The 20036-nt window shown below is 41.7% G+C and overlaps 1 protein-coding gene across 1 annotated transcript in view; it reads left to right on the plus strand.

Annotated features, from left to right (window-relative positions):
• The window catches only part of Atg5 (autophagy related 5), a 94417-nt gene that overhangs the window by 40085 nt on the left and 34296 nt on the right, over positions 1 to 20036 (plus strand). The window contains exon 6 of the mRNA XM_021174066.2: positions 11463 to 11557. Coding sequence (XP_021029725.1) covers positions 11463 to 11557 — 95 coding nt within the window. The remainder of the gene's footprint in view (positions 1 to 11462; positions 11558 to 20036) is intronic.

The raw sequence follows: 20036 nt of genomic DNA on the forward strand, positions 1-20036 counted from the left end.
GACAGTTATTTCAGAATGCCAAACAGATTATACTCATGTTAATTTGTCAGAAGGTATCTTAATAGACTGGGGATCTATGTACATCCTAGAGATTGGTTATCTGTGTATTTCCACGAGGAGATCCGGTTGACATGTGTATAAGTCTGTGTTTAGGCTGACACACTGATTACCACTTGATGATAGATATATTAAGGGAGTATTTAGTTTCATTGAAATAAAAAGGATTAGTTTTATAGGCATATCAATGTTTAGTTTTTGTCATTATCCCTTTGAAATGTAATTTCTTATTTGTTAGTCCTTTATCTTAAATTTGCTCTACTTAAGAAATTTTTTACATTTTTGTAAGTTCTAAGATTGTTGTCTTTCATTTTAATATATTTGGGAAGGTTCATGGAGCATCTTATAAATATATTGATTGATCCATTATCTAAAAAGGAAATCTGAACCCATGTTTTTGTTTTGTGATGTGGTTTTGTCCCTTTGTTCTCCCCTTTCCTTCCCTTCTCCCCTCCCCTCCCCTCACTTCTTCATGAACGGGGTCTTGCTGCCTGCAGATATACCCTGGACTGGCCTGTAACTTACTGTGATGCCCAGCTAACCTTGAACTCTTGGTGACATTCCTGCCTTAGCCTCCTAAGCTCTGGGATGATAGGCTAGAACATAGGCATATATTGTTTAACATACTTGCAAATGAATCTTTGTATTGGAATGTAAATTAATTCATGACTCTCTTTAAGAGAACAGAAATGAATACTGCTACTTTTCCCTTAGAACAGCAGGAAGCACTTACTAGATGTCACAGAGCCGCTCCCTCCCTCTCTGTACTGTGCACTTCAGCAGTGCTTTCAGCTACCACTGCTGTCCTGCCAGGTATACATGGTTATGTTAGGGCCATCACATTTATGTCACAGAGCCGCTCCCTCCCTCTCTGTACTGTGCACTTCAGCAGTGCTTTCAGCTACCACTGCTGTCCTGCCAGGTATACATGGTTATGTTAGGGCCATCACATTTATAGTTTCTCTTCTAGTTCTGTAGCTCAGCACTTGGTCTGTATGTGTGTGCAGTCGTTAGAGTGATCTGTTTGGCTCATTCTTGAAGCTGTATTCTTTTAAATGTTAATGTAGTGTTTTCCTTTTTGAGATGGGGTCACATAAGTTACCTGGCTTTGCCTGGTGCTTCTGATCCTCCTGCACCATTTTCCTAAGTCTGTAATTAAGGGCAAAACAGTGGGCTTTATGTCCTTTTTAAAACAGAGGAATTTGGTATATAAACACATTTAACCCACTCTTATAAAAGTTCAATCTTCTAACCTACTGGTTGTAAACTTAATCATGTTTAGTTGGAATATGATTTTATATTTGCTCAAATCACCATTAAATGACAAATTGTATTAAGATCAATCTTGCTTACGTTTTTAGGTTGTTTGGTTGGTTGGTTGGTTTGGTTTTGGTGGTACTGGTGACTGAACCCTGGCCAGATAGTTAGAGTTTCTGGCCATTCTAGCCATTCTCCTGTCTCAGCCTCCCATCTCCCCGTTGGTAGAGTGGGATTACATGTTCCTGAGCTACTGCTTTTACGGGGTTCTGAGGAGCTGACCACGGTCATCCAGGCTTGCCCAGCAAGTAGGCTGTCTCCCCATCTTTTTCTACTGCTTATATTTAAAAAGCAAATAAAAATGTGTATGCTTGTGACATGACCTCAACTGTGTACCTCTGGCCAGCTGGCCTGGAATTCACTATGTAAGCCAGTTACATAGTTCCTCTGCCTCCTGAGTGCTGAGATTAAAGGCATGTGCTTAAATTATTTTTAGTTCTATGTACTTATGTGTATTTGCATGTGCGTATCCTCAGAAGCCACGGTGTCTGATCCCCCAGGAGCTGGATTTACAGATGGTCGTCACTCCTTTGTTGTGGTGCTGTGAACAGACCTTGGCTTTCCTGGAAGAGCAGTAACTGCTGAGCCATCTCCAGCCCATTCTTGCACTTTTGAAGCAATGTGTCTTCTGACTATGTCCTTTGGAGTCTTGTCATTTCTTCCAGAGTTCTCTCCTTCCTCTTTCTTAGTCGAGCTCTGCTTATCCTTTTGAAGATGAGAGTGTGTTTCTTTTTGAGACGGTCTCACTATATAGCTCTGGCTGGATGTCCTGAAAATCAGTATGTAGCCAAGGCTGCCCTTAAACTCAGAGCTCTGCCTGCCTCTGCTCCCCAGTGCTGGGATTAAATTCATGTGCCACTACACCCAGGTTTAGTTCTGTGTATCTTTGTGGGAGTTTTTTGGTTGGTTGGTTGGTTGGTTGGTTTTAATTCTGAAGAGAACAGAAAAGGGCAGTTTACAGATGATTGTTAGCCACCATGTGAATGTATGGAATCGAATAATTATCTTCTGTCTCTCCAGTTTCCCAGTACTGCACACTGGGAAACAGACTTTCTTCACAAATATCTGAGTTTCATTTACTAGCCTCTGCCTCGTTTAGTTATCTTTGTGGGATCTACCTGGTCAGATAACATTTTTCGTTCAACATTAAGTAGTTAATGCTATTTAATGTGTTAGCTATCTCTAGGTGTTGTATAAAGTTTTAAACAAAAGTGATAAATTGTTTGTACTGGGAATTTCATGACTTCAAATCCCTGTCCCCAATCATGGCTTCATTCTTATTGTCTCTCGAACTTTTATAGTTAAGTCTCCATTAGTTCCTGTGGTGACAGTGAACTGTGACTTCAGAATTCTACATATTAAAAAATGTTTCTTAAACGGAAGAAATAAACACTAGTTTATTGTATCTTATTGTATGACTTTATTACTTTAGAAACTATAGAGAAATCCCAAATATTTTTATGTATAAATCATATTTACATATTATTAAACTATGAGAGTATTTAACTAGGACTCAAAGAATTGCCAGATTTCTGGATACTAGAAATGGCAAATGTGCAGTTATAGAAGAATGAATAAATGTGCGAATTTCAGATGCAGCAAAATAAGATGTATTCTGTACTTGTTTTGTGTTTTTTAAAACAGTTTTCTGCAGCTCCTACTACTAATTAAGTGCATAATAATTTGAGAGATTACACTCTCTGTACTTTGTCTAAATTGAAAACTTTTTGAGTCTACTGGTCCTTCTGACTCTTGTTTTTAATTATTCTGCAGAGTCTATGTCAAAACCTGACCTCAGTGAGTCCTGATGGCTGCCCTCCCCCACAGAGTTCTAGTTCAAATAGCAGTTTCCAGACAGCCCTCTGGGATCCAAGTGGATTCTTGGGCTTTCCTCTTAGCTCTTGCCTTTGTCATCTTTAGGGTATTAAAATATCCCACCATGTGTTAAATTGAAATAAATATCTGCCAGTCTAATTCTAGATTTCAGTCCCATTGTCATGGTAAAACCTTGAAGATTTTGTAGGAATCTGTAGACAACTGGTGTTTACTTATAACTCCTTAGATGTTGCCTTGTAGAAATACTTGTCTGCATTCACTTCATCCTTTTAAAGGTGGTTTGATATATAAGTGTTAAGTACCTGATAATCTCATTTTTCACATACTTTGTGAAGCATAAGCAATAATTGCCTGCCTTCAATAAGGAGAAGAACAAAAGAGAGGTATGATGTAGGAAATGGGAAGAGAAAAAAAAACAAGAGAGCTGAGGCAAAGGAAAGATCTTATATTCTAATGGGTGTCGTCACTGTCTTTAGTTCTATTGTTTCCATGTCACATCCTCAAGAGAATTACCATGAGGTTCAGATATTTGAGTTGTAAGTGAATAATATGGGAAATATTAGGTTTGTCTCAAATTTTATTAACCTCATTTTTCCATTAGGATTCTGATTAAAATTTCTTTTAGGGTTTATCATGTGTATCACTTATTATTAAATTTTGCTGAATAAAGGACTAGAGGGATGTCTCTGTGGTTTAGAACACTGATTGCGCTTGCAGAGTACTTAGATCCTGTTCCCAGTACCCACATGGCAGCTCACAATCATCTGTATCTCCAGTACAGGGGGAGCTCGTTGCCTCCTCTGACCTCTGTGGACACCAGGCATGCGCGTGCTGTTATACATGTAAAACAAAACAGTTTTACACATGAAATAATTTAAAAAATAATTTCTGAATAAATGTTTAAGAGAGAGGAGGAATGTGTCTGCATGCATACATGTGTGAGCATATGCCTGTATATAAGTGTATCATATATAATAATAAGCAATTGCCCACCTTCAGTAAGGAGCAGAACAAAAGAGAGGATGCATCTGAGTGCATCCACATGCAGATGCCTGTGGAAGCCAGAGATGTTGGACAGTAGGTAGCTGTGGGCCATGCCACCTGATGTGCGTCTCTCCAGCCCCCATCTGATTTTCCACTCCGGTGCTATTTGGTGCTTCTCTTTGATGCTGCTTTCCACCAGCGAAACATCTGTGTGTTTTTTCAGTTCAGGACCACTTGTCTTAGCCCTCTCTGCCATTTAAGGAAATGGGATATGGGTAGGCAGAGAAGACCTGAGCCACCAAGCACTAGTAGTGCAAATAAAAGGGCCGGTAAGACACTTTAGAAATCTTGGTTATGTGTGAAGTGAAGGAGAAAGCCTATTTGTTTTTAGATGCAGAGTAGTTGAGCAAACCCACTTTCACACTCTTTCTGTCTGCTGTTTCCATTCTTTCATGGTAGTGAACGTAAGATCATGAACTGTTTGTAAATTAGGAACATCTTTTAGAGGGAAATTTTCATGCTGCCAGTATGGACATACTAAATGAAGTACCAATAGAAGGGGATTTTCCTAGAGGTTATTATAATTAATAAAATTATATAATGTCTTAGACCTGGATACTCTTACATGCATTATCTTGTGATTCCTTATAAAGATTAAGTAAACATTATCAACTGTGCAAATAAGGAAATGAACTTAACTATTAAAGAGGTGGGACCAGGAATTTTAGCCTAGATTGCCTCTGATTCCAAAGTGAAGGCATATTCCATTACATCTGGAGGTTATTAACTCTGGCTACATATTGGAGTCATCTGGAGAGCTTTGAAAAAGTACTGGTGCCAGTAAGGGAGGCACTGTAATTGATCTAGGGAACATCCCATGCACTGGTGCATTTAAATGCTGCCTAGGTGATCCCAGTGAGGAGGTAGCCCAAGAAGGATTGCAGCTCATTCTACAGCTGCCCTGGCCACTAGTGTGTCTTTGCTTGCAAACATTCGTCAACAATCATCAGTGTTTCTGAACTGACATTCTCTTACTTAACATAAAGAATTTGTATTAGATAAAGAGATGATATTTTATATAATAAACACTGAAAAGATTTTACCGACCAGGGCTGTAGAGGTGGCTTGGAAGTTAGGAGTAGTGGTTGCTCTTCCAGAGAACCAGGGTTCAATTCCCAGCATCACATGGTGGCTCACAACCATCAGTAATTTCTATTCTAGGGGGCTCTACACTCTCTTCTGGCCTCTGCAGATGCCAGATATGCACATGGTGTCCAGATGAACATGTAGGCAAACTCCCATACACATAAAATGAAGTAAAAACAACTTTAAAAAGTTAGAGTGACCATAGTATGGGTTATCCTTACCTTTAGTCTTTACAAAACTTAAAGTAAATTTATGATTTTGTCTTTCTTTAAGTTGCCTCCTGAGTGAAGTGAAATGTGTTTGATTCATTGTTCAGTTTGTTTCTGGACCTCATCTCAGGATGTAACACACTCATTGAGACTAAGAGAAAGAACACTTTCTCAACACATGGTGCATCAGGTCATGAGATTCAGTCTGTACTTTGTACAGGAACACATTTAGATAATCAGAGTTGGCTCCATAAGTCTTTTTAGGAACCTTTATTTCTTTTCTTTTCTTTTTTCTTTTTTCTTTTTTCTTTTCTTTTCTTTCCTCTCTCTCTCTCTCTCTCTCTCTCTTTCTTTCTTTCTCTTTTTTGGCTAGGCGTGGTAGCCAATTTCATTTAATCCCAGCACTCCTGCACATATCTACACACATACCCATAAACATAGACTTAAAAAACAATAAGGCAGCCAGGTATGGTGGCACATGTCCTTAAACCAGCACTTAGGAGGCAGAAGCAGGTGTGTCTCTGAGTTTGAGGCCAGCCTGGTCTACACAGTGAGTTCCAGGACATTCAGGGCTACAGAGAAACCCTGCCTCCAAATACATACATACAACCATACATACAACCATAAATTGAGCAAATAGGTGAATAAATACTAAGTTTTGAGGCAGGGATGATGGTTGTAATGAGAACTGTCTTCCATATGCTTCATCCTTGAACACTTGGTTCCCAGTTGGTGGCACTGTTTGGGGATGGTCAGGTGGTTCAACCCTGCTGGAGGAATCGTGTTGCTGGGGACAGACAGATGTTAAGATCATGTAGCCTCACCCAGCTTCCAGTTGCTCTCTCTGCTTCATGTTTGCCTTTGAAGATTTGAGCTCTTCACTACCATGTGGCTACTGGCTGCCATGCTTCCTCCTCCTCATGGACTCTTGCCCCCTGGAACCATAAGCTCAGAGAGACTCCTTCTTCTGTAAGTCATTTCTGGTCATAGTGTTTCATCACCACAGCAGAAAGGCAACTACTCGCTACTCAGGCTCTCATGCACAGTCCTGGGGCCTGGACCAGGCTGGCCTCAGACTCCCTACTCATTTCTACCTCCTAAATGCTGCATTAAATCACACTTGGCTGGTTTATTTGTCAGATTATGTGTGAGTTTGTAGGTCTGCATGTGGGTATGTGCATTTGCGTCCCAGTGCCCATAGAGGCCTGAAAAGAGTATTGGATACCCTCACCTAACATTCAGGTGGTAAGTTCTGGGAGTGGAATTGCGGTTCTCTGGAAGGACAGTGTGCACTTCTTACCACAGAGATTACGGGAAGATGTGACTCTGAGTGAAGACCATTCTTTCAAGTGTTGTAATGTGAACACACAAGAACAACAACATTTGTTACTAGCCTGTGATGAAAGTTTTGATGTTTGAATCTTCAGCTTTCCAGTAAATCTGAAAGAAATACTTTTTCATAAGAGCACTTGCAGTTCTTCTGAAGGTCATGGTAAACATGAAGTAAACTTGGTGTCTGTTTGATTAGTTTTTCTTTCAGTACCATCATGATGAATATGTGTTCTTACCATTTGTACTTTGTAGATGAAATTGAAGGACAGTTGTAACAGCAGCATGCTTGGGCCTGGGGAGATGGCTCAGTGGGTAAGAGCATGCTCTGTAAACACCAGGTCTTGAGCTTGACTCCTAAGAGCCCACGTTAAAAACAAACAAACAAACAAACAAACAAACTTGCCTGCAACCTCATTGTGGGGTGGAGAGAGGCTTGCTAGGCCTTATGACCTCTGAAGAAGTTCCAGGTTCAGTGAGAGGCCCTGTCTTAAGAATAAGGGTGAGAAGTGCTTGCTGATAGAAGCCTGATATGGCTCTCTCCTGAGAGGCTCTGCCAGAGTCTGACAAATACAGAGGAGGAAGATCACAGCCAACCATTGGACTGAACTCTGGGGTCCCCGATGGAGGAGTTGGAGAAGGGACTGAAGGAGTTGAGGGGGTTTGCATCCCCATGGAGGGAGCAACAGTGTCAACAGACCAGATCCCCCTCCCTCCAGAGCTCCTGGGGACCGCACCACCAACCAAAGAATAACACAGAGCTACCCATGGTGCTGGCCACATATGTGGCAGAGGATGGCCTTGTTGGATATCAGCGGGAGGAGAGGCTGGAGGACCTGAGGAGGGTTCAATGTCCCAGTGTAGGGGAATGCCAGGGCGGGAGGATGGGAGTAGGTGAGTTGGGGAGCACCCTCATAGAGGCAGGGGGAGGGGAAAGGATAGAGGGTTTACGATGGGGAGACCTGGAAAGAAAACATCTGGAATGTAAATAAAGAAAATATCCAAGGGGGGGGGAAGAATACGGTAGAGAGGGTTCCCGCAGGGTGCCCAGATGTGAGAACACATGTGCCATGTCTCACACAACACACCTCAGTTGTCCACTGGCTACAATGATAGGCATGTACCACCATGCAGGGTTCACGGACAGATAATGTTCTGGATAAGCGCTTCTGGGTGCTTTGTTTTGGTTTTGTTTTTTTTGTTTTTTTAAGTTTTAAACTCTGATGGGTGTCTGCAAGGACCATCATTACAAACTTCTGGTATAAAGACACCTGGTTACACCTTCTCTTAGTGCTGCTGTTCTTTGACTTTTATTCATATCTTTTAATAACTATAAAAATAACTCTGGCTGGGTGTGGTGGTGCATATCTGTAATCCTAGCACCTGGGAGGCAGAACTTGGAGTGTTGGTGTAAGATAAAGCCCAGCTGGCCTACCAGTGATTTCCAGGACAGCCTACAATACAGACTGGACGCCTGATCTCAAAAATAAATAAATAAATTAATTAATTAAAATCTGTTCTTGGTCATAGTACTTTTAGCACTGCTTGGAAAATATATATTTTATAAGGATGTTTAAGAGTAATTAATACAGATTCTTTGTGGCTTTAGTTTTTCATTACATTTAATGTGTGTATGTGTGCATGTGTGTTAGAAGGAAGAAGACAACCTGCAGGAGTTGGATTTTCTCCACAGTGTGAGTCCCGGGATGGAGCTCAGGATTTCAGTCTTGGTGACTCATCAGGCCTGCTCAGGAGGTAGAGACCACACAGTAGACTGAGTGGGTAAATGTGTAAGTCTTATAGAGAGTGACTGTTAGTTATGAGGACGCTCTGTGTGCTGCTTAGGGCTGAAAGAAGAGAAGCCACACCTGGGGTTCAGCCTCAGTTGGGGAGTGTAGTTAGCACCCTGGGTTAGAGAGGCTCATCTCTGTACCCAGGCCCAAGTGACTCTGTCACCCACAAGTAGCTGAGTAACAGTAAGGACCCACACTGTTTACAGAAGCTTTCCGTGTGACGGCCGCGTTCCTGAGAAGACTGCACAGCTGGCCATATGGCAGGAGTGACGTCTCCTTTACTGTCTTTAGCCTAGTGACTCTGATCCTTCTCGTGGCCATTGGGAACTCCAGAAGAGCCTTTTGCTATGCAATCTCAGCACACTTTGCTGAGAAGTCTGTTAACTGGTTGGTGTTGTAAAGACTCGGCCATACTGTAGTGCATAAGTTAACGCGTGAATTGGAAGCTAAGGTGGGTGGGGCTCCTTTCTCTTAGTTTGCTTATCATCTTTTAGTACCCTGTTTCCTTCCGGCATTTTGGGTCAACATAGTTACTTGGTAGAGCTGTCCTATGTATTGTATGTAGCAGTTTTCCTGGCTTCCATCCACTAATCTCTAGGCATACAGACAAGTTTTGACAATAATGTCTCCAGACAGTTACCCAATCTCTCCTGCAGTCTTAAATCTTCCCTAGTTGAGAGTTAGTCTATTTTCTGGTTGTTTTTTTTTCTCTCCCTCTCCCTCTTGTTGGAATCCGAGTAAATCTATGTTAATGTAGACTTGCTTTGGGGATTTGCTTTGCAGCATCTTGAGTCAGGATCTTGGTATTCTAGCTGCCCTGGATCAAGGTAGCCACAAGCCTGTAATGATGACCCTCATTCCTTTCTCTCCAACTCTGCTGGAGGGCTTTTTGTTTCTTTGTGACAGGGTCTCAAGTAGCCTAGGATGCCCTCAAACACACTATGTAGCCAAGGCTAGCCTTGAACTCTTGATCATCCTGCTTCTACCTCCCATGAGTTTTGGTTATGGAAGTGCGCCATCATGCCCGGAAGCCACAGTAAGGGGAGCAGTTCTGTCCCCAAAAGTTGTCCTCTGACCTCACATGTACAGTGTGGCATGTGTACCTATATTCATATATACACACATCATATCATACACAATAATAAATTAAAACAAATTAAAACTTTGAGCATTTCTCCAGAGATGTCTCCAAGTACATAAATGGCCTGCAAGCACATGTTAGTTATTACAGAAATGCAGATCCCAACCACACTCCATTCCTGTCCTGTACTGACTAAGATGCCCATATAAAAAACAAAAATGCAGCTGAGCGGTGGTGCACACGCCTTTAATCCCAGCACTCGGGCGGCAGAGGCAGGCGGATTTCTGAGTTCGAGGCCAGCCTGGTCTACAGAATGAGTTCCAGGGCAGCCAGGGCTATACAGAGAAATCCTGTCTAAAAAAAAAAAACCCAACAACAAAGAAAAATGGCCAGACATGGTGGCACACACCTTTAATCCCAGCACTTGGGAGACAGAAACAGATGGCTGTCTATGAGTTTGAAGCAAGCCAAAGCTGCATAGTAAGACTGTCTCAAAAAAGACAAGCAGGGCAAAAATGACTAGTGCTGGTAGTGTCAAACATGGATCTCAACTCTTTGACCTTACTTGTGGGAATGGAGAATGGTTTAGTTACTTTTGAAAATAGTTTGGCAGTTCCTTAGAACATTTACCAAGTAACAGTTAAATGGCTTTGCCATCCGACATATCATACAAAACATGTACGCTGATGTTCTTAGTAATGTGATTTACGATAGCCAAAAGTAGACCTGACTCAAATTTTGTAAGTCAACACAGTTTTGTAACTCTATACCACTGAATGCTTATTGCATCATAGAAATAACTGAAACTTTTAAGACTACATACCACAAGAACAAACTTTGAAAACATCATACTGTGCATGTGTGTGCACATACATGTGCACAGAGCAAATGTAAAAGACCACATACTGTATGAATGCATTTGCAAGAAAATGACCTTTGAATGTACTTAGAAAAGAGCTAGACTCTCTACAGTTTATGATCTGCAAAGTATAACTTAGTAACGTTTTAATTGAACCAAAAAAAAAAAACCTTTAAAGTGTAATCAGTATGAAATTGAGCTGCATTTGACATTTCACACATGCACGTTCTAGATATTGTTACCTACCCTCCGTGTGAGTGCACGTGGAAAGCTAAGGAACGCCTGGAGACCAAGTCCTTCATTGCCTATAGAGTGCCAGTTAGGCCAAGTGCCTGGCCCGGGCACAGGCAATGTCTCTTTCTCTCTGGTGCTGGGATTAAAGTGGGCACCACCACACCTGGCATTTTTGCATAGGTTCCAGGAGGCTGAATTCAGGTTCTAGTGCTTTCAAGGCAGATTCTATACAGACTTTGCCCCAGCACCAGGTTCCACATTTCTTTAAGCTCTTCTACACTGTAGTTTGTATAAGTGCTGACTAATATTTAAATTGTGCAAGTTTGTTCTTAACATAGATTAGCAGCAGAGGTTAGACCAGAGCCAATCTGTCTCTACTGCTGGCCTTTGCCTTGATAACAGAAGTAGTCCCATACCTGTTGAGGGTTTATCTTGGGAGGAAAACAGGATGTTAAAGATTGATTTCATATCTTCCTTTTGTTAACGTTAAGAGAAAAAATTGTAAACAATGTCTTAATGCTTTTCAGAAACTCCTGAGTGGTTAAGACTTTACTGTCTTTTTATGAGCTAATCTGTTATGATGTTCATTCTTAATAACAGACTTTATATCATTTCAGACAGATTTGACCAGTTTTGGGCCATCAACCGGAAACTCATGGAATATCCTCCAGAAGAAAATGGATTTCGTTATATCCCCTTTAGAATATATCAGGTAGGAAGTAACATTACAAAAAATGTTCCTGAAAGCTGTAGACATCATTTTGAAGCACTGTGTCTAGAACCCTTCTGTCTGAATGGGAACCTACTAGCATCTGGGTTTGCATCAGGTTTTCCAGCTCCGTCTTTTGTTGGTGGTAGAATTGGAGGTTGTGTTGCAGTGACTCATAGTTGCTACTGGTTATGTCCAATGTTCTTGCTGATTCAGCTACATGCTACAGTTTACTGTAACCCTAAGATAACACATGAAGCATGTTTGAAGACTGTTTTGCTGAGAGAGTTTCAAGTAGCACAGACTGGCCTGGAACTTAGCTAGTGAAGGCTGGCCTTGAACATGTACCTCTGCCTCCTAAGTACTGCAACTATGCCTGTGGTATCTGGGTCTACACCGGAAACCCAGAACTTTGTGCTTGTTAGACAAATATTTTGTCACTTGGACTCTCCTGCCATAGCCTCCTCAGTGCTGGGATTATTTGGGTGCGAATAGTGGTAGAAATTGCCTGATGTGCATTCCCCTACACAACACAAAACAACACCAACAGCACTGTAAGCAAGCAGCATCCTTTTCATACTTGATTTAGTACTGCTGTTATTCTTTTTATTTTTACTGATTTGTTGTTGTTGTTGTTGTTGTTGTTGTTGTTGCTCAAGATGGGTCCTGGGCACCCTGCTGTTTCTGACAGAAGCATACATACATCAGGTCTGGGTTTGTTGACTGTGATAAACAGTGATGAAGTCTCATAGAGATCACCTGTCTCCCCAAGGAGTGTGGTATTTGCTAATTCAGTGTTTGCTCTTGCACCTGAGGAGAGTGAGTCTAGATGGGGAGTCATCAGGGCTATAGACCGTGTCTGGTAGTCAGGCTTACAGCAAGCTGACACGAGGTAAAGATAGGGTTCTGCTTGGTGTGTGGCCAAAGTTAAATAAACCTTCAGGGCCTGCAGGGGTAGCTCAGTACTAGAGTGCTCCATACTAGCAAACATGAGGTAGGCCTTGGATTCAGTTGCTGATACTGTAAAAATTGTATTGGTCATATTTTAGGAGGCAGGGTACCTACTCTAATGACAAATCATTTAATAGCAGAAATTGAAAGCAAGAGTTAGTATTGCAGGTGTTATTTCCAAGGCTTAGACGTTTGCAAAAACAGAGTTCTGTTCATGCTCAGTCCAGTGTCTAAAAATGCCCTGTACGTAACTCTATTAACTCCTATTTTCATTTTCATATGCCGTGAGCTCTCTAGTAACTTACTGTCAGGTATTCCACAGCCTCACAGAGTGTCTAGATTGTGAAATATAATTTAAGAACTATAGTTGCCCCAATAGTGCAGGTGTTGGAGAAGAGGCCTTGCTTCCTTTTTTATTTTGTTTCAGGGACAGTCGTGAGGTCAGGTTATTTTCTCATGCTTTGTATTACCACCCAGAAGAGTCAGGTGTGGAGAAGGTGTATGTGTCGGGGAATAGAGAAGAGATTGTCGTTTTGTTTTGGAGACAGGGTTTGCTTTGTAGACTAGCCTGACCTGGAACTCACGGGTTTTCATATAATAGCATTTTAGGTGTGTATTACCACCCCGACTTGAGAGAATGGTTTTTATACAGTTCTGTCATCAGATAGAAAGTGGGAACTTAGAGAGCTCTCAGAACTGGCTTCACTAGGCCTGGCTGCCAGATGGGGGGTTCTGTGAGAGCCAAGCTTCCTGCAGGCCTTTCCTGTGTGGGGGAGGAAGGAGCAGGGCACTTTATTGTTTCTTAGTTGCTTACAAGCTTTTCTTCATTTCCATTTTGGTTCTGGGTTGAATCTGAATAAATCTGAATTGAAAAGTATGGTATGTAAGTAAATACCAAAATTTTAGATTTATAGGGTTTTTTTACATTTTTTTCTTACATTTTAAAGTTTTCCTTTTATGTTCCGACCAAAGGAAAATGGGGCCTCCATTTCTTTTTCCTAATTATATTCTAGTAGTAGCATCAGGTTTTGGCTTCCACTTTCTAATGATTGTGCTATTCTATTAGGTGAGCTGTTACTTAGGAAGCATTTTGATTAACACTTAATTTGAGCATCACACACACACACGACTTACTAAGAATATTTAAAGAAAGCCCAGAAGCCCATGTTTAATAGACAAGAATAATGTTTGCTAAGATATTAGGTCACACTGAAGAGACTCATGTCACTTCCCCAGGAGAGTTCAAAGGAAATGTAGAATTAGCAGCCAGACCCAGGTCTGATATGTCAACAACTTATTTCTTGTTTATAAGTTAAGCTTATCATATTTATGTAACAGTTATCACAATGAATGAGACAACCTGAATGTAGCTTGGCCAGATGAGCCAATAGGAATCTAAAATTCCATGACTGATGTTATTCCTCATATACTGGACTTCTGCAGAGATGGCAAGCGCTGCTTTCCATATGTTATGTGTTCATCGTGGACTCAGAATGAGTGCCATCAAGTGACGGAATTTTAGTGGTAAAAGTCAGATTCCTCCAGAATTCTCTAGCGCTGTTACACACCGTTTCTCTGTCATTTACATAGTAGTCAGTGTGTGAGTTTCGGGTCTGTGTTCCTGAAGTCCAGGTGCTTCGGTATGAGCCAGTGTTCTAGAAATGAGGCTAATGGCAGGAGGTGGTTCCAACATGTAGCCACATGTTATTTAGAATTACATACATAAGGAAGGAGATAGTGTTAATGAGGTTACCTCCACGAGGCTCTGTGAAATGGCCACGAAAGGTCTGGGCATTGGTGCTTATGCTGAAGTCTCTAGATATCAGGGTTTGTGCCCTGCAGTTAGCATGTTGTGAGGATGCCATGTCTTTTCAGCATCTAACTGTTTCTCCTCAGTGAGTTCACTAAGAGAGCTCAGACTCTCATTTGTCTTAAGTGGCACAGTCCACCCTGAGCTGTGCACTGCAGAGTCAGGTGGATGGTATTGTATTGTATCGGCTGCTGCTACACTACACTGCTTACAAAATTTTCAATTAAAAAGTTAAAGGACTCCAATGAGCTAAGTGCACAGATAAGTGTGATTTCAGTGAAGAGGAGAAATACCTGCAGTAAGTCAGATGCCAGTAGGTGGCATAGGCTCTGCCTTCTGAAAGGGCAGAAAAGGCCTACTTAAGGACATGAGGCATCCAGTATTGAGCAGGGGATGGGCAGCAGGGATGGTAGGCTTAGCATAGGCAAAGGGACTTGAGAAGTACCTGTAGCCAGCTGAAGGAGACACTGATTTATAGGGGATGCACATCAAGAGGAATAAGGCCACAAAGGAAAGGAATAAGGCCACCAAGGAAAAGGTTCCTGCATTGAGGATTTTCCTGTCAGATAAAGAATGGGCAGTCCTAAGGGGAATCTAATGGTCTGGACAACTGCCAGTCATTTAGTCACTTTGTGCTGTGGTTTGCTTGACATTCTTCTTAGGAAGAATTGAACGGTGTTATTTTAAGTTTTAAACAATAAAGAAAGGTTGGAAAATGGTGCCTAGTTCCTAAGGATGCTCAGACCACCTCTGCCTATCTTTATCAGCTGTAAAATAGAGTGAGAGTTAGGTTGTCTGTGCTTCGTAATCACCAGAACTCTGATTCCCCCTCCCCCACCCCCTGCAATGTTTCAGTATAAAACCATTTTATATATCACTAAAGCCTCATTGAGGACTTAATTTGATTGAGAGGTTTGCTTGCCAATTTTACTTTAGTAGGTCTACTTCTATCGTGATGCAGTGAAACCTTTAAGAATGTAATAGTTAAGGGATTTCATAGCACCCGATTATAATCAGAAACTAGGTTGGCTAGGACTAACTTGTACTCCCTAATCTGAGGAGGGGCCAGATTTCAGGCATCAGTGAATTTTCTGAAGTTCTTAACAAAAATGCGTGGCAAGTGATGACTCCCTCCCTGAGCACAGCTCAGAAGAACGTGCCACTTAGACAGCGTAACTCTCTTCAGAGGGACAGAAATGGTGCTTCCTTTCTGACGCTTCCCCGCAGTGTACTGCACGGTAGTGAAAAGTTACCTTTCTGTTCTCTTACTGCCTCATAGTTTAGTTACTATTTTGCCATTACCTCTAGCAGAGAAGCTAGAGACTAAGAAGAGGTCCATACTGGTTAGTAAACTGAATGGTTTGTTTTTTAATTTAGTTTTAACTTATTTCCAAAGAATATATATAATAATTTGTCACTTTTATTTTAACTGCTGGTGAGCTATGTCACCAACGGTAGCTGGTGAGCTGCCCTTTCCCCACAGGCCTCAGAATTATGCTACCAGAATCTATTTCTGGATGGCTTCTATCTCTTATTTAGTATTCTAGTTTACTCTTACTTTTGCTAAGATGTGTGTGTGTGTGTGTGTGTGTGTGTGTGTGTGTGTGTGTGTGTTTGCTTGCATGTGTGTGTGCCATGTGCATGCCTGGTGCTGTGTGAGGACAGAAAGGGCTTTGGGCTGTCTGGAGCTGGAGTTATGAGCAGTTGCAAGCCACCACATAGGTGCTGGCAAGGGAACCCTGGTCCTCTGCAAGAGCAGACCAGCTCTCCAGCCCTACAAGTTCTTTTTATTTAATTGTAGCTTTCAATTTTCAGTTAGCTGTGCTTGGCTTATGTTTTCTTTTGCTTGGTGGAGTGAGGGGGTCTCATGTAGCCTAGGCTAGCCTTGTCCTGCGTAGTTCAGGCTGCCCCTAAACTTTTTTTAAGAACTGTAATCACAGGCATGAGCCACCATGCTGAGCTCGATTTCTTTATCTTCATAATCTCTATTGTTTCGTTAAATACATTTTCCTGCTCCTTTAATTATTTTCACATTTTTAAAAAATTTCATTGTATTAAAAAATAATTCTGTAAAAGTCCCTGTCTAGCTTGCTCAAGTCCAGTGTGTGTGATTTTACAGTTGTCAGTCTATTTCCTTATTTCCTTGCTTGGGTTATAATTTGTATGGTCATCTGACAATTTCAAAAGATTCTTTAAATGCCTAGAATAGTACATCTCCCTGTTCTCGTGTGTGTGTGTGTGTGTGTGTGTGTGTGTGTGTGTGTGCGCGCGCGTGTGCATGCGCGTGCGCATGCGCTTGCTTGTGTTGCATGACTAAAGTATACAAACAACCAGTGTATAAGCTGGCTTTCCTTTTTATATGAAGATAAAGTCACCACAGACATGAGTGCAGTTCTGTTCCATGTCTGTTTCTTCTAGATTACCATTGATGTGTTGGGGCCTTTATACCAGTTCAGTTTCTTATTTCTATATTTTCCTATTCAATTTTTTTTACTAACTTGTTTGCTATTGCTGTTGTCTTCTAGTAGCTATGAAGTTTTAAAACTTTTTTTCACTGAGTAAGCTTGATGTCTGACCAGATAAATCCTAGGACAGACAAATGACAGTTTTCCGAGAAAGAACTCAGCCCCATTCTGGCCCTTCCTCTAGTGACAATGCTGCCGTGATCCCAGGCCGAGGACGCACATGGCCCACTGGGAAGCTTTGGCCTGAGGTGGAATCTCAGAAAGCTAAAGTGGGATGACGTCTCTGGAAACAGATGTTCCCCGAGCTGTTGCAAGAGCAAGTTAATTTTAAGGCACACTGGTTAGTGTTTTAGTTTCTTTTCTTGTTGTGTGAAGAACCCTGACAGAAGCATCATTTGGGAAGGAGGAAGGCTTCTGACTCGCAGTTCTAGGGTTCAGTGCTTCATGGTGGGAAAGTGAAGGCAGCTGATTGCATCACATCCACAGTCAGGAATAGAGCCATGAGCTCCTGCTGCTGCTCCTACCTCAGTTAGAGCAATGAACGCAAACCCCACAGGCGTGCCCAGAGGCCAGTCTCTATGGTGACGGCCCATACTAACCACGGCAGTGTTCTTGCTTGGTGGAGAGGTCATATGATAGGCGGACACTCCATTACTGAAGAAGGCATCTCTACTACCTCTAAGGCTTGATGGATGGATTTTGTAGAAATTTGGAGAAAGCAATAAAGATGAAGTGTTTCCTAGAGCTTTTTTGTTCTTGTTTGGCTGGAGTGAGGAGTTATTTTAAGACAGTGTCTCCCTGTAGCCCTGACCAGCCCATAGTTGCTGTGTGCTGGCATTGAGCTCTGTCTCTGGAATTGAAGGTGTACATGCCTGGCTGCTACCTCTGTTAATGATTTCTAAAGTGCAAAATGTTCCACTGAGTACTCGACCTTAAGGATAAGAGTCGGGCTGGAGAGGTGGCTCAGCAGTTAAGAGCACTGGCTGCTCTTCCAGAGGTCCTGAGTTCAATTCCCAGCAACCACATGGTGGCTCACAACCATCTGTAATGGGATCTGATGCCCTCTTCTGGTGTGTCTGAAGACAGTGGCAGTGTACCCACATACATGAAGTAAATAACTAACTCTTTAAAAAAAAAAAAGAAAGAAAGAAAAGAATAAGAGTCTGTCATGTTAGATGCTCAGGGATTGCCTTCTCTACCAACTTGCAGCTTATAGCTAATGCCCCTACCCTGGACAATCTGAAAGACTAACCCTGTAGCATGGAGCATGGCAGTGGTTAAAATAGAGAGGCTTCAAGCCATACAGGACTGGGATCTCAGGCTCGGAAAGCAAGTTTCAGGACAGTGCAGACCAGCTGTTCCCAAGCTGTGGTTCACAATCCTATGGTGGGGTGGGGGGGTGTCACATATCAGATAGCCCGCATATCAGATATTTACATTACTATTCATAACAGTAGCAAAATTACAGTTATGAACTAGCAATGAAATGATTGAATGGTTAGGGGTCACCACAACATGAGGAACTGTATTAAAGGGTTGCAGCATTAGGAAGGTTGGGAAACACTTGGGCACTTATGTCTCATTTCTGGATCTTCTTCATCTAAAAAATATGATTGTAGTATTTTGTTACTGTGGAGATCAAATGTGTCTGGTTCACTGTAAATGTTTAAGAATGCTTGGTATGGAAAGAGGTAAAGATGCTATCTAATCAGCTGTGCACTGGGCAAGTTGAGTTACCTTATACCATACTGCTGTTGCAAATTAAAGTTTTGTCAGGCTTTCTGTATTTATGGCGAGTGGAATACGTGTGATGAGTTGTTCATGACACGAGGCTGTGTGTGCACTGCTGTATTTGTAGTTTCTACCACAAGCAGCGTAAGCCTGTGCTTCCGTTTCCTCTTTCTTTCCCTGCAAGTCCGCAGACTCTGTACTCTGGAGTAAGTTTTGTTCACTTTCTTTGACTCACTCATTCTAATGTCCCAGAACAACCTGTCTTAAGTTTCATCTTCCCATTTGCATCTAACCCCTTCCTCCTCACAGAACTTGTCATGGTTCCTGTAGAATTGTATGCTGTGTTTCTTTCCCTCCAAACTATAGCTTTTTTGTTTTGTTTTAGAGACTGGTTTGCTCTGTAGCCAGGGTTGTCTTTGATCTCTCCTGCCTCAGCCTTTTTCAGTACTGGGACTAAGTACGTGTCCCACCGCACACAGCTGGCATATGGATGTTTGTTTTGGTGATAATTTTGATATTATATATTAGCTATCTAGCATCTAAATCACATGGTATTGTTTAAAACTGGACTGTTTGGGGGGCTGGAGTTAAGAGCACTGACTGCTCTTCTGATGGCTCTGAGTTCAAATCCCAGCAACCACATGGTGGCTCACAACCATCTGAGACTCCCTCTTCTGATGTGTCTGAAGACAACTACAGTGTACTTGCATATAATAATAAATAAATCTTTGGACCAGAGTGAGCAGGGCCGGAGAGAGCAGAGGTCCTAAGTTCAATTCCCAGCAACCACATGATGGCTCACAACCATCTGTACAGCTCGGGCATAAAATAAATAAATAAATCTTTAAAATAAAAATACTGGACTGTTCTATTTTCTTACCTGGTTAACTTCTCAAAGAAATAGGCACTGCTCTCACAGTGCCTTTAACCTCACCTCACCATCTCTTCTGGCTAATCTTTCCCAATCTTTCACCTGTGCTGTATATAGGTTAATTCTTTGCTCTTATCTTAGGTATTTTTCCTTTGCCATGACAGAAACTAGGAGTCTGACATCTTAACACTGATTTTGACATAAAACTGACTTGCTCAGTGTCCAGCTGGTCAGTGTCCTGCTGCACGACTGAACCTGGGCCTTCGTATCTTCAGCTTTCCCTTTTCCTTGTAATACAGGCAGTGGTTTTTATTATTTCCCCTGGTTCATTCTGTTGAAGTGTGTGTAGATTTTCTGTATTTAGTAGATTGCTGAGGAAAAGGACTAACTTCCTTTGCATCTTGATAGCTGTTATAGACAGTGTCTTACCGTTAGGAGGGAGTGAATAATGATTTTAGTGTCGTTTTAAACATATCTGAATCTTATATTCTCTGTGTTCCTTGTAAAATAAGTAGGTAAATTGAGGCCTGCAGGGGGCAGTCCAACACAGCAGGTTTTTAGTGTACTTAGTCATCTCAGATGTTTTAGAGTGAAATTACTGCCTATGGGGAAAAGTTTGTAAGGGAAGCAAATTATACATGAATAACAGTAGTT

This window comes from Mus caroli, unplaced genomic scaffold, assembly GCF_978045245.1.
Source record: "Mus caroli unplaced genomic scaffold, Mus_caroli_1 scaffold_9, whole genome shotgun sequence".
NCBI lineage: Eukaryota > Metazoa > Chordata > Mammalia > Rodentia > Muridae > Mus > Mus caroli.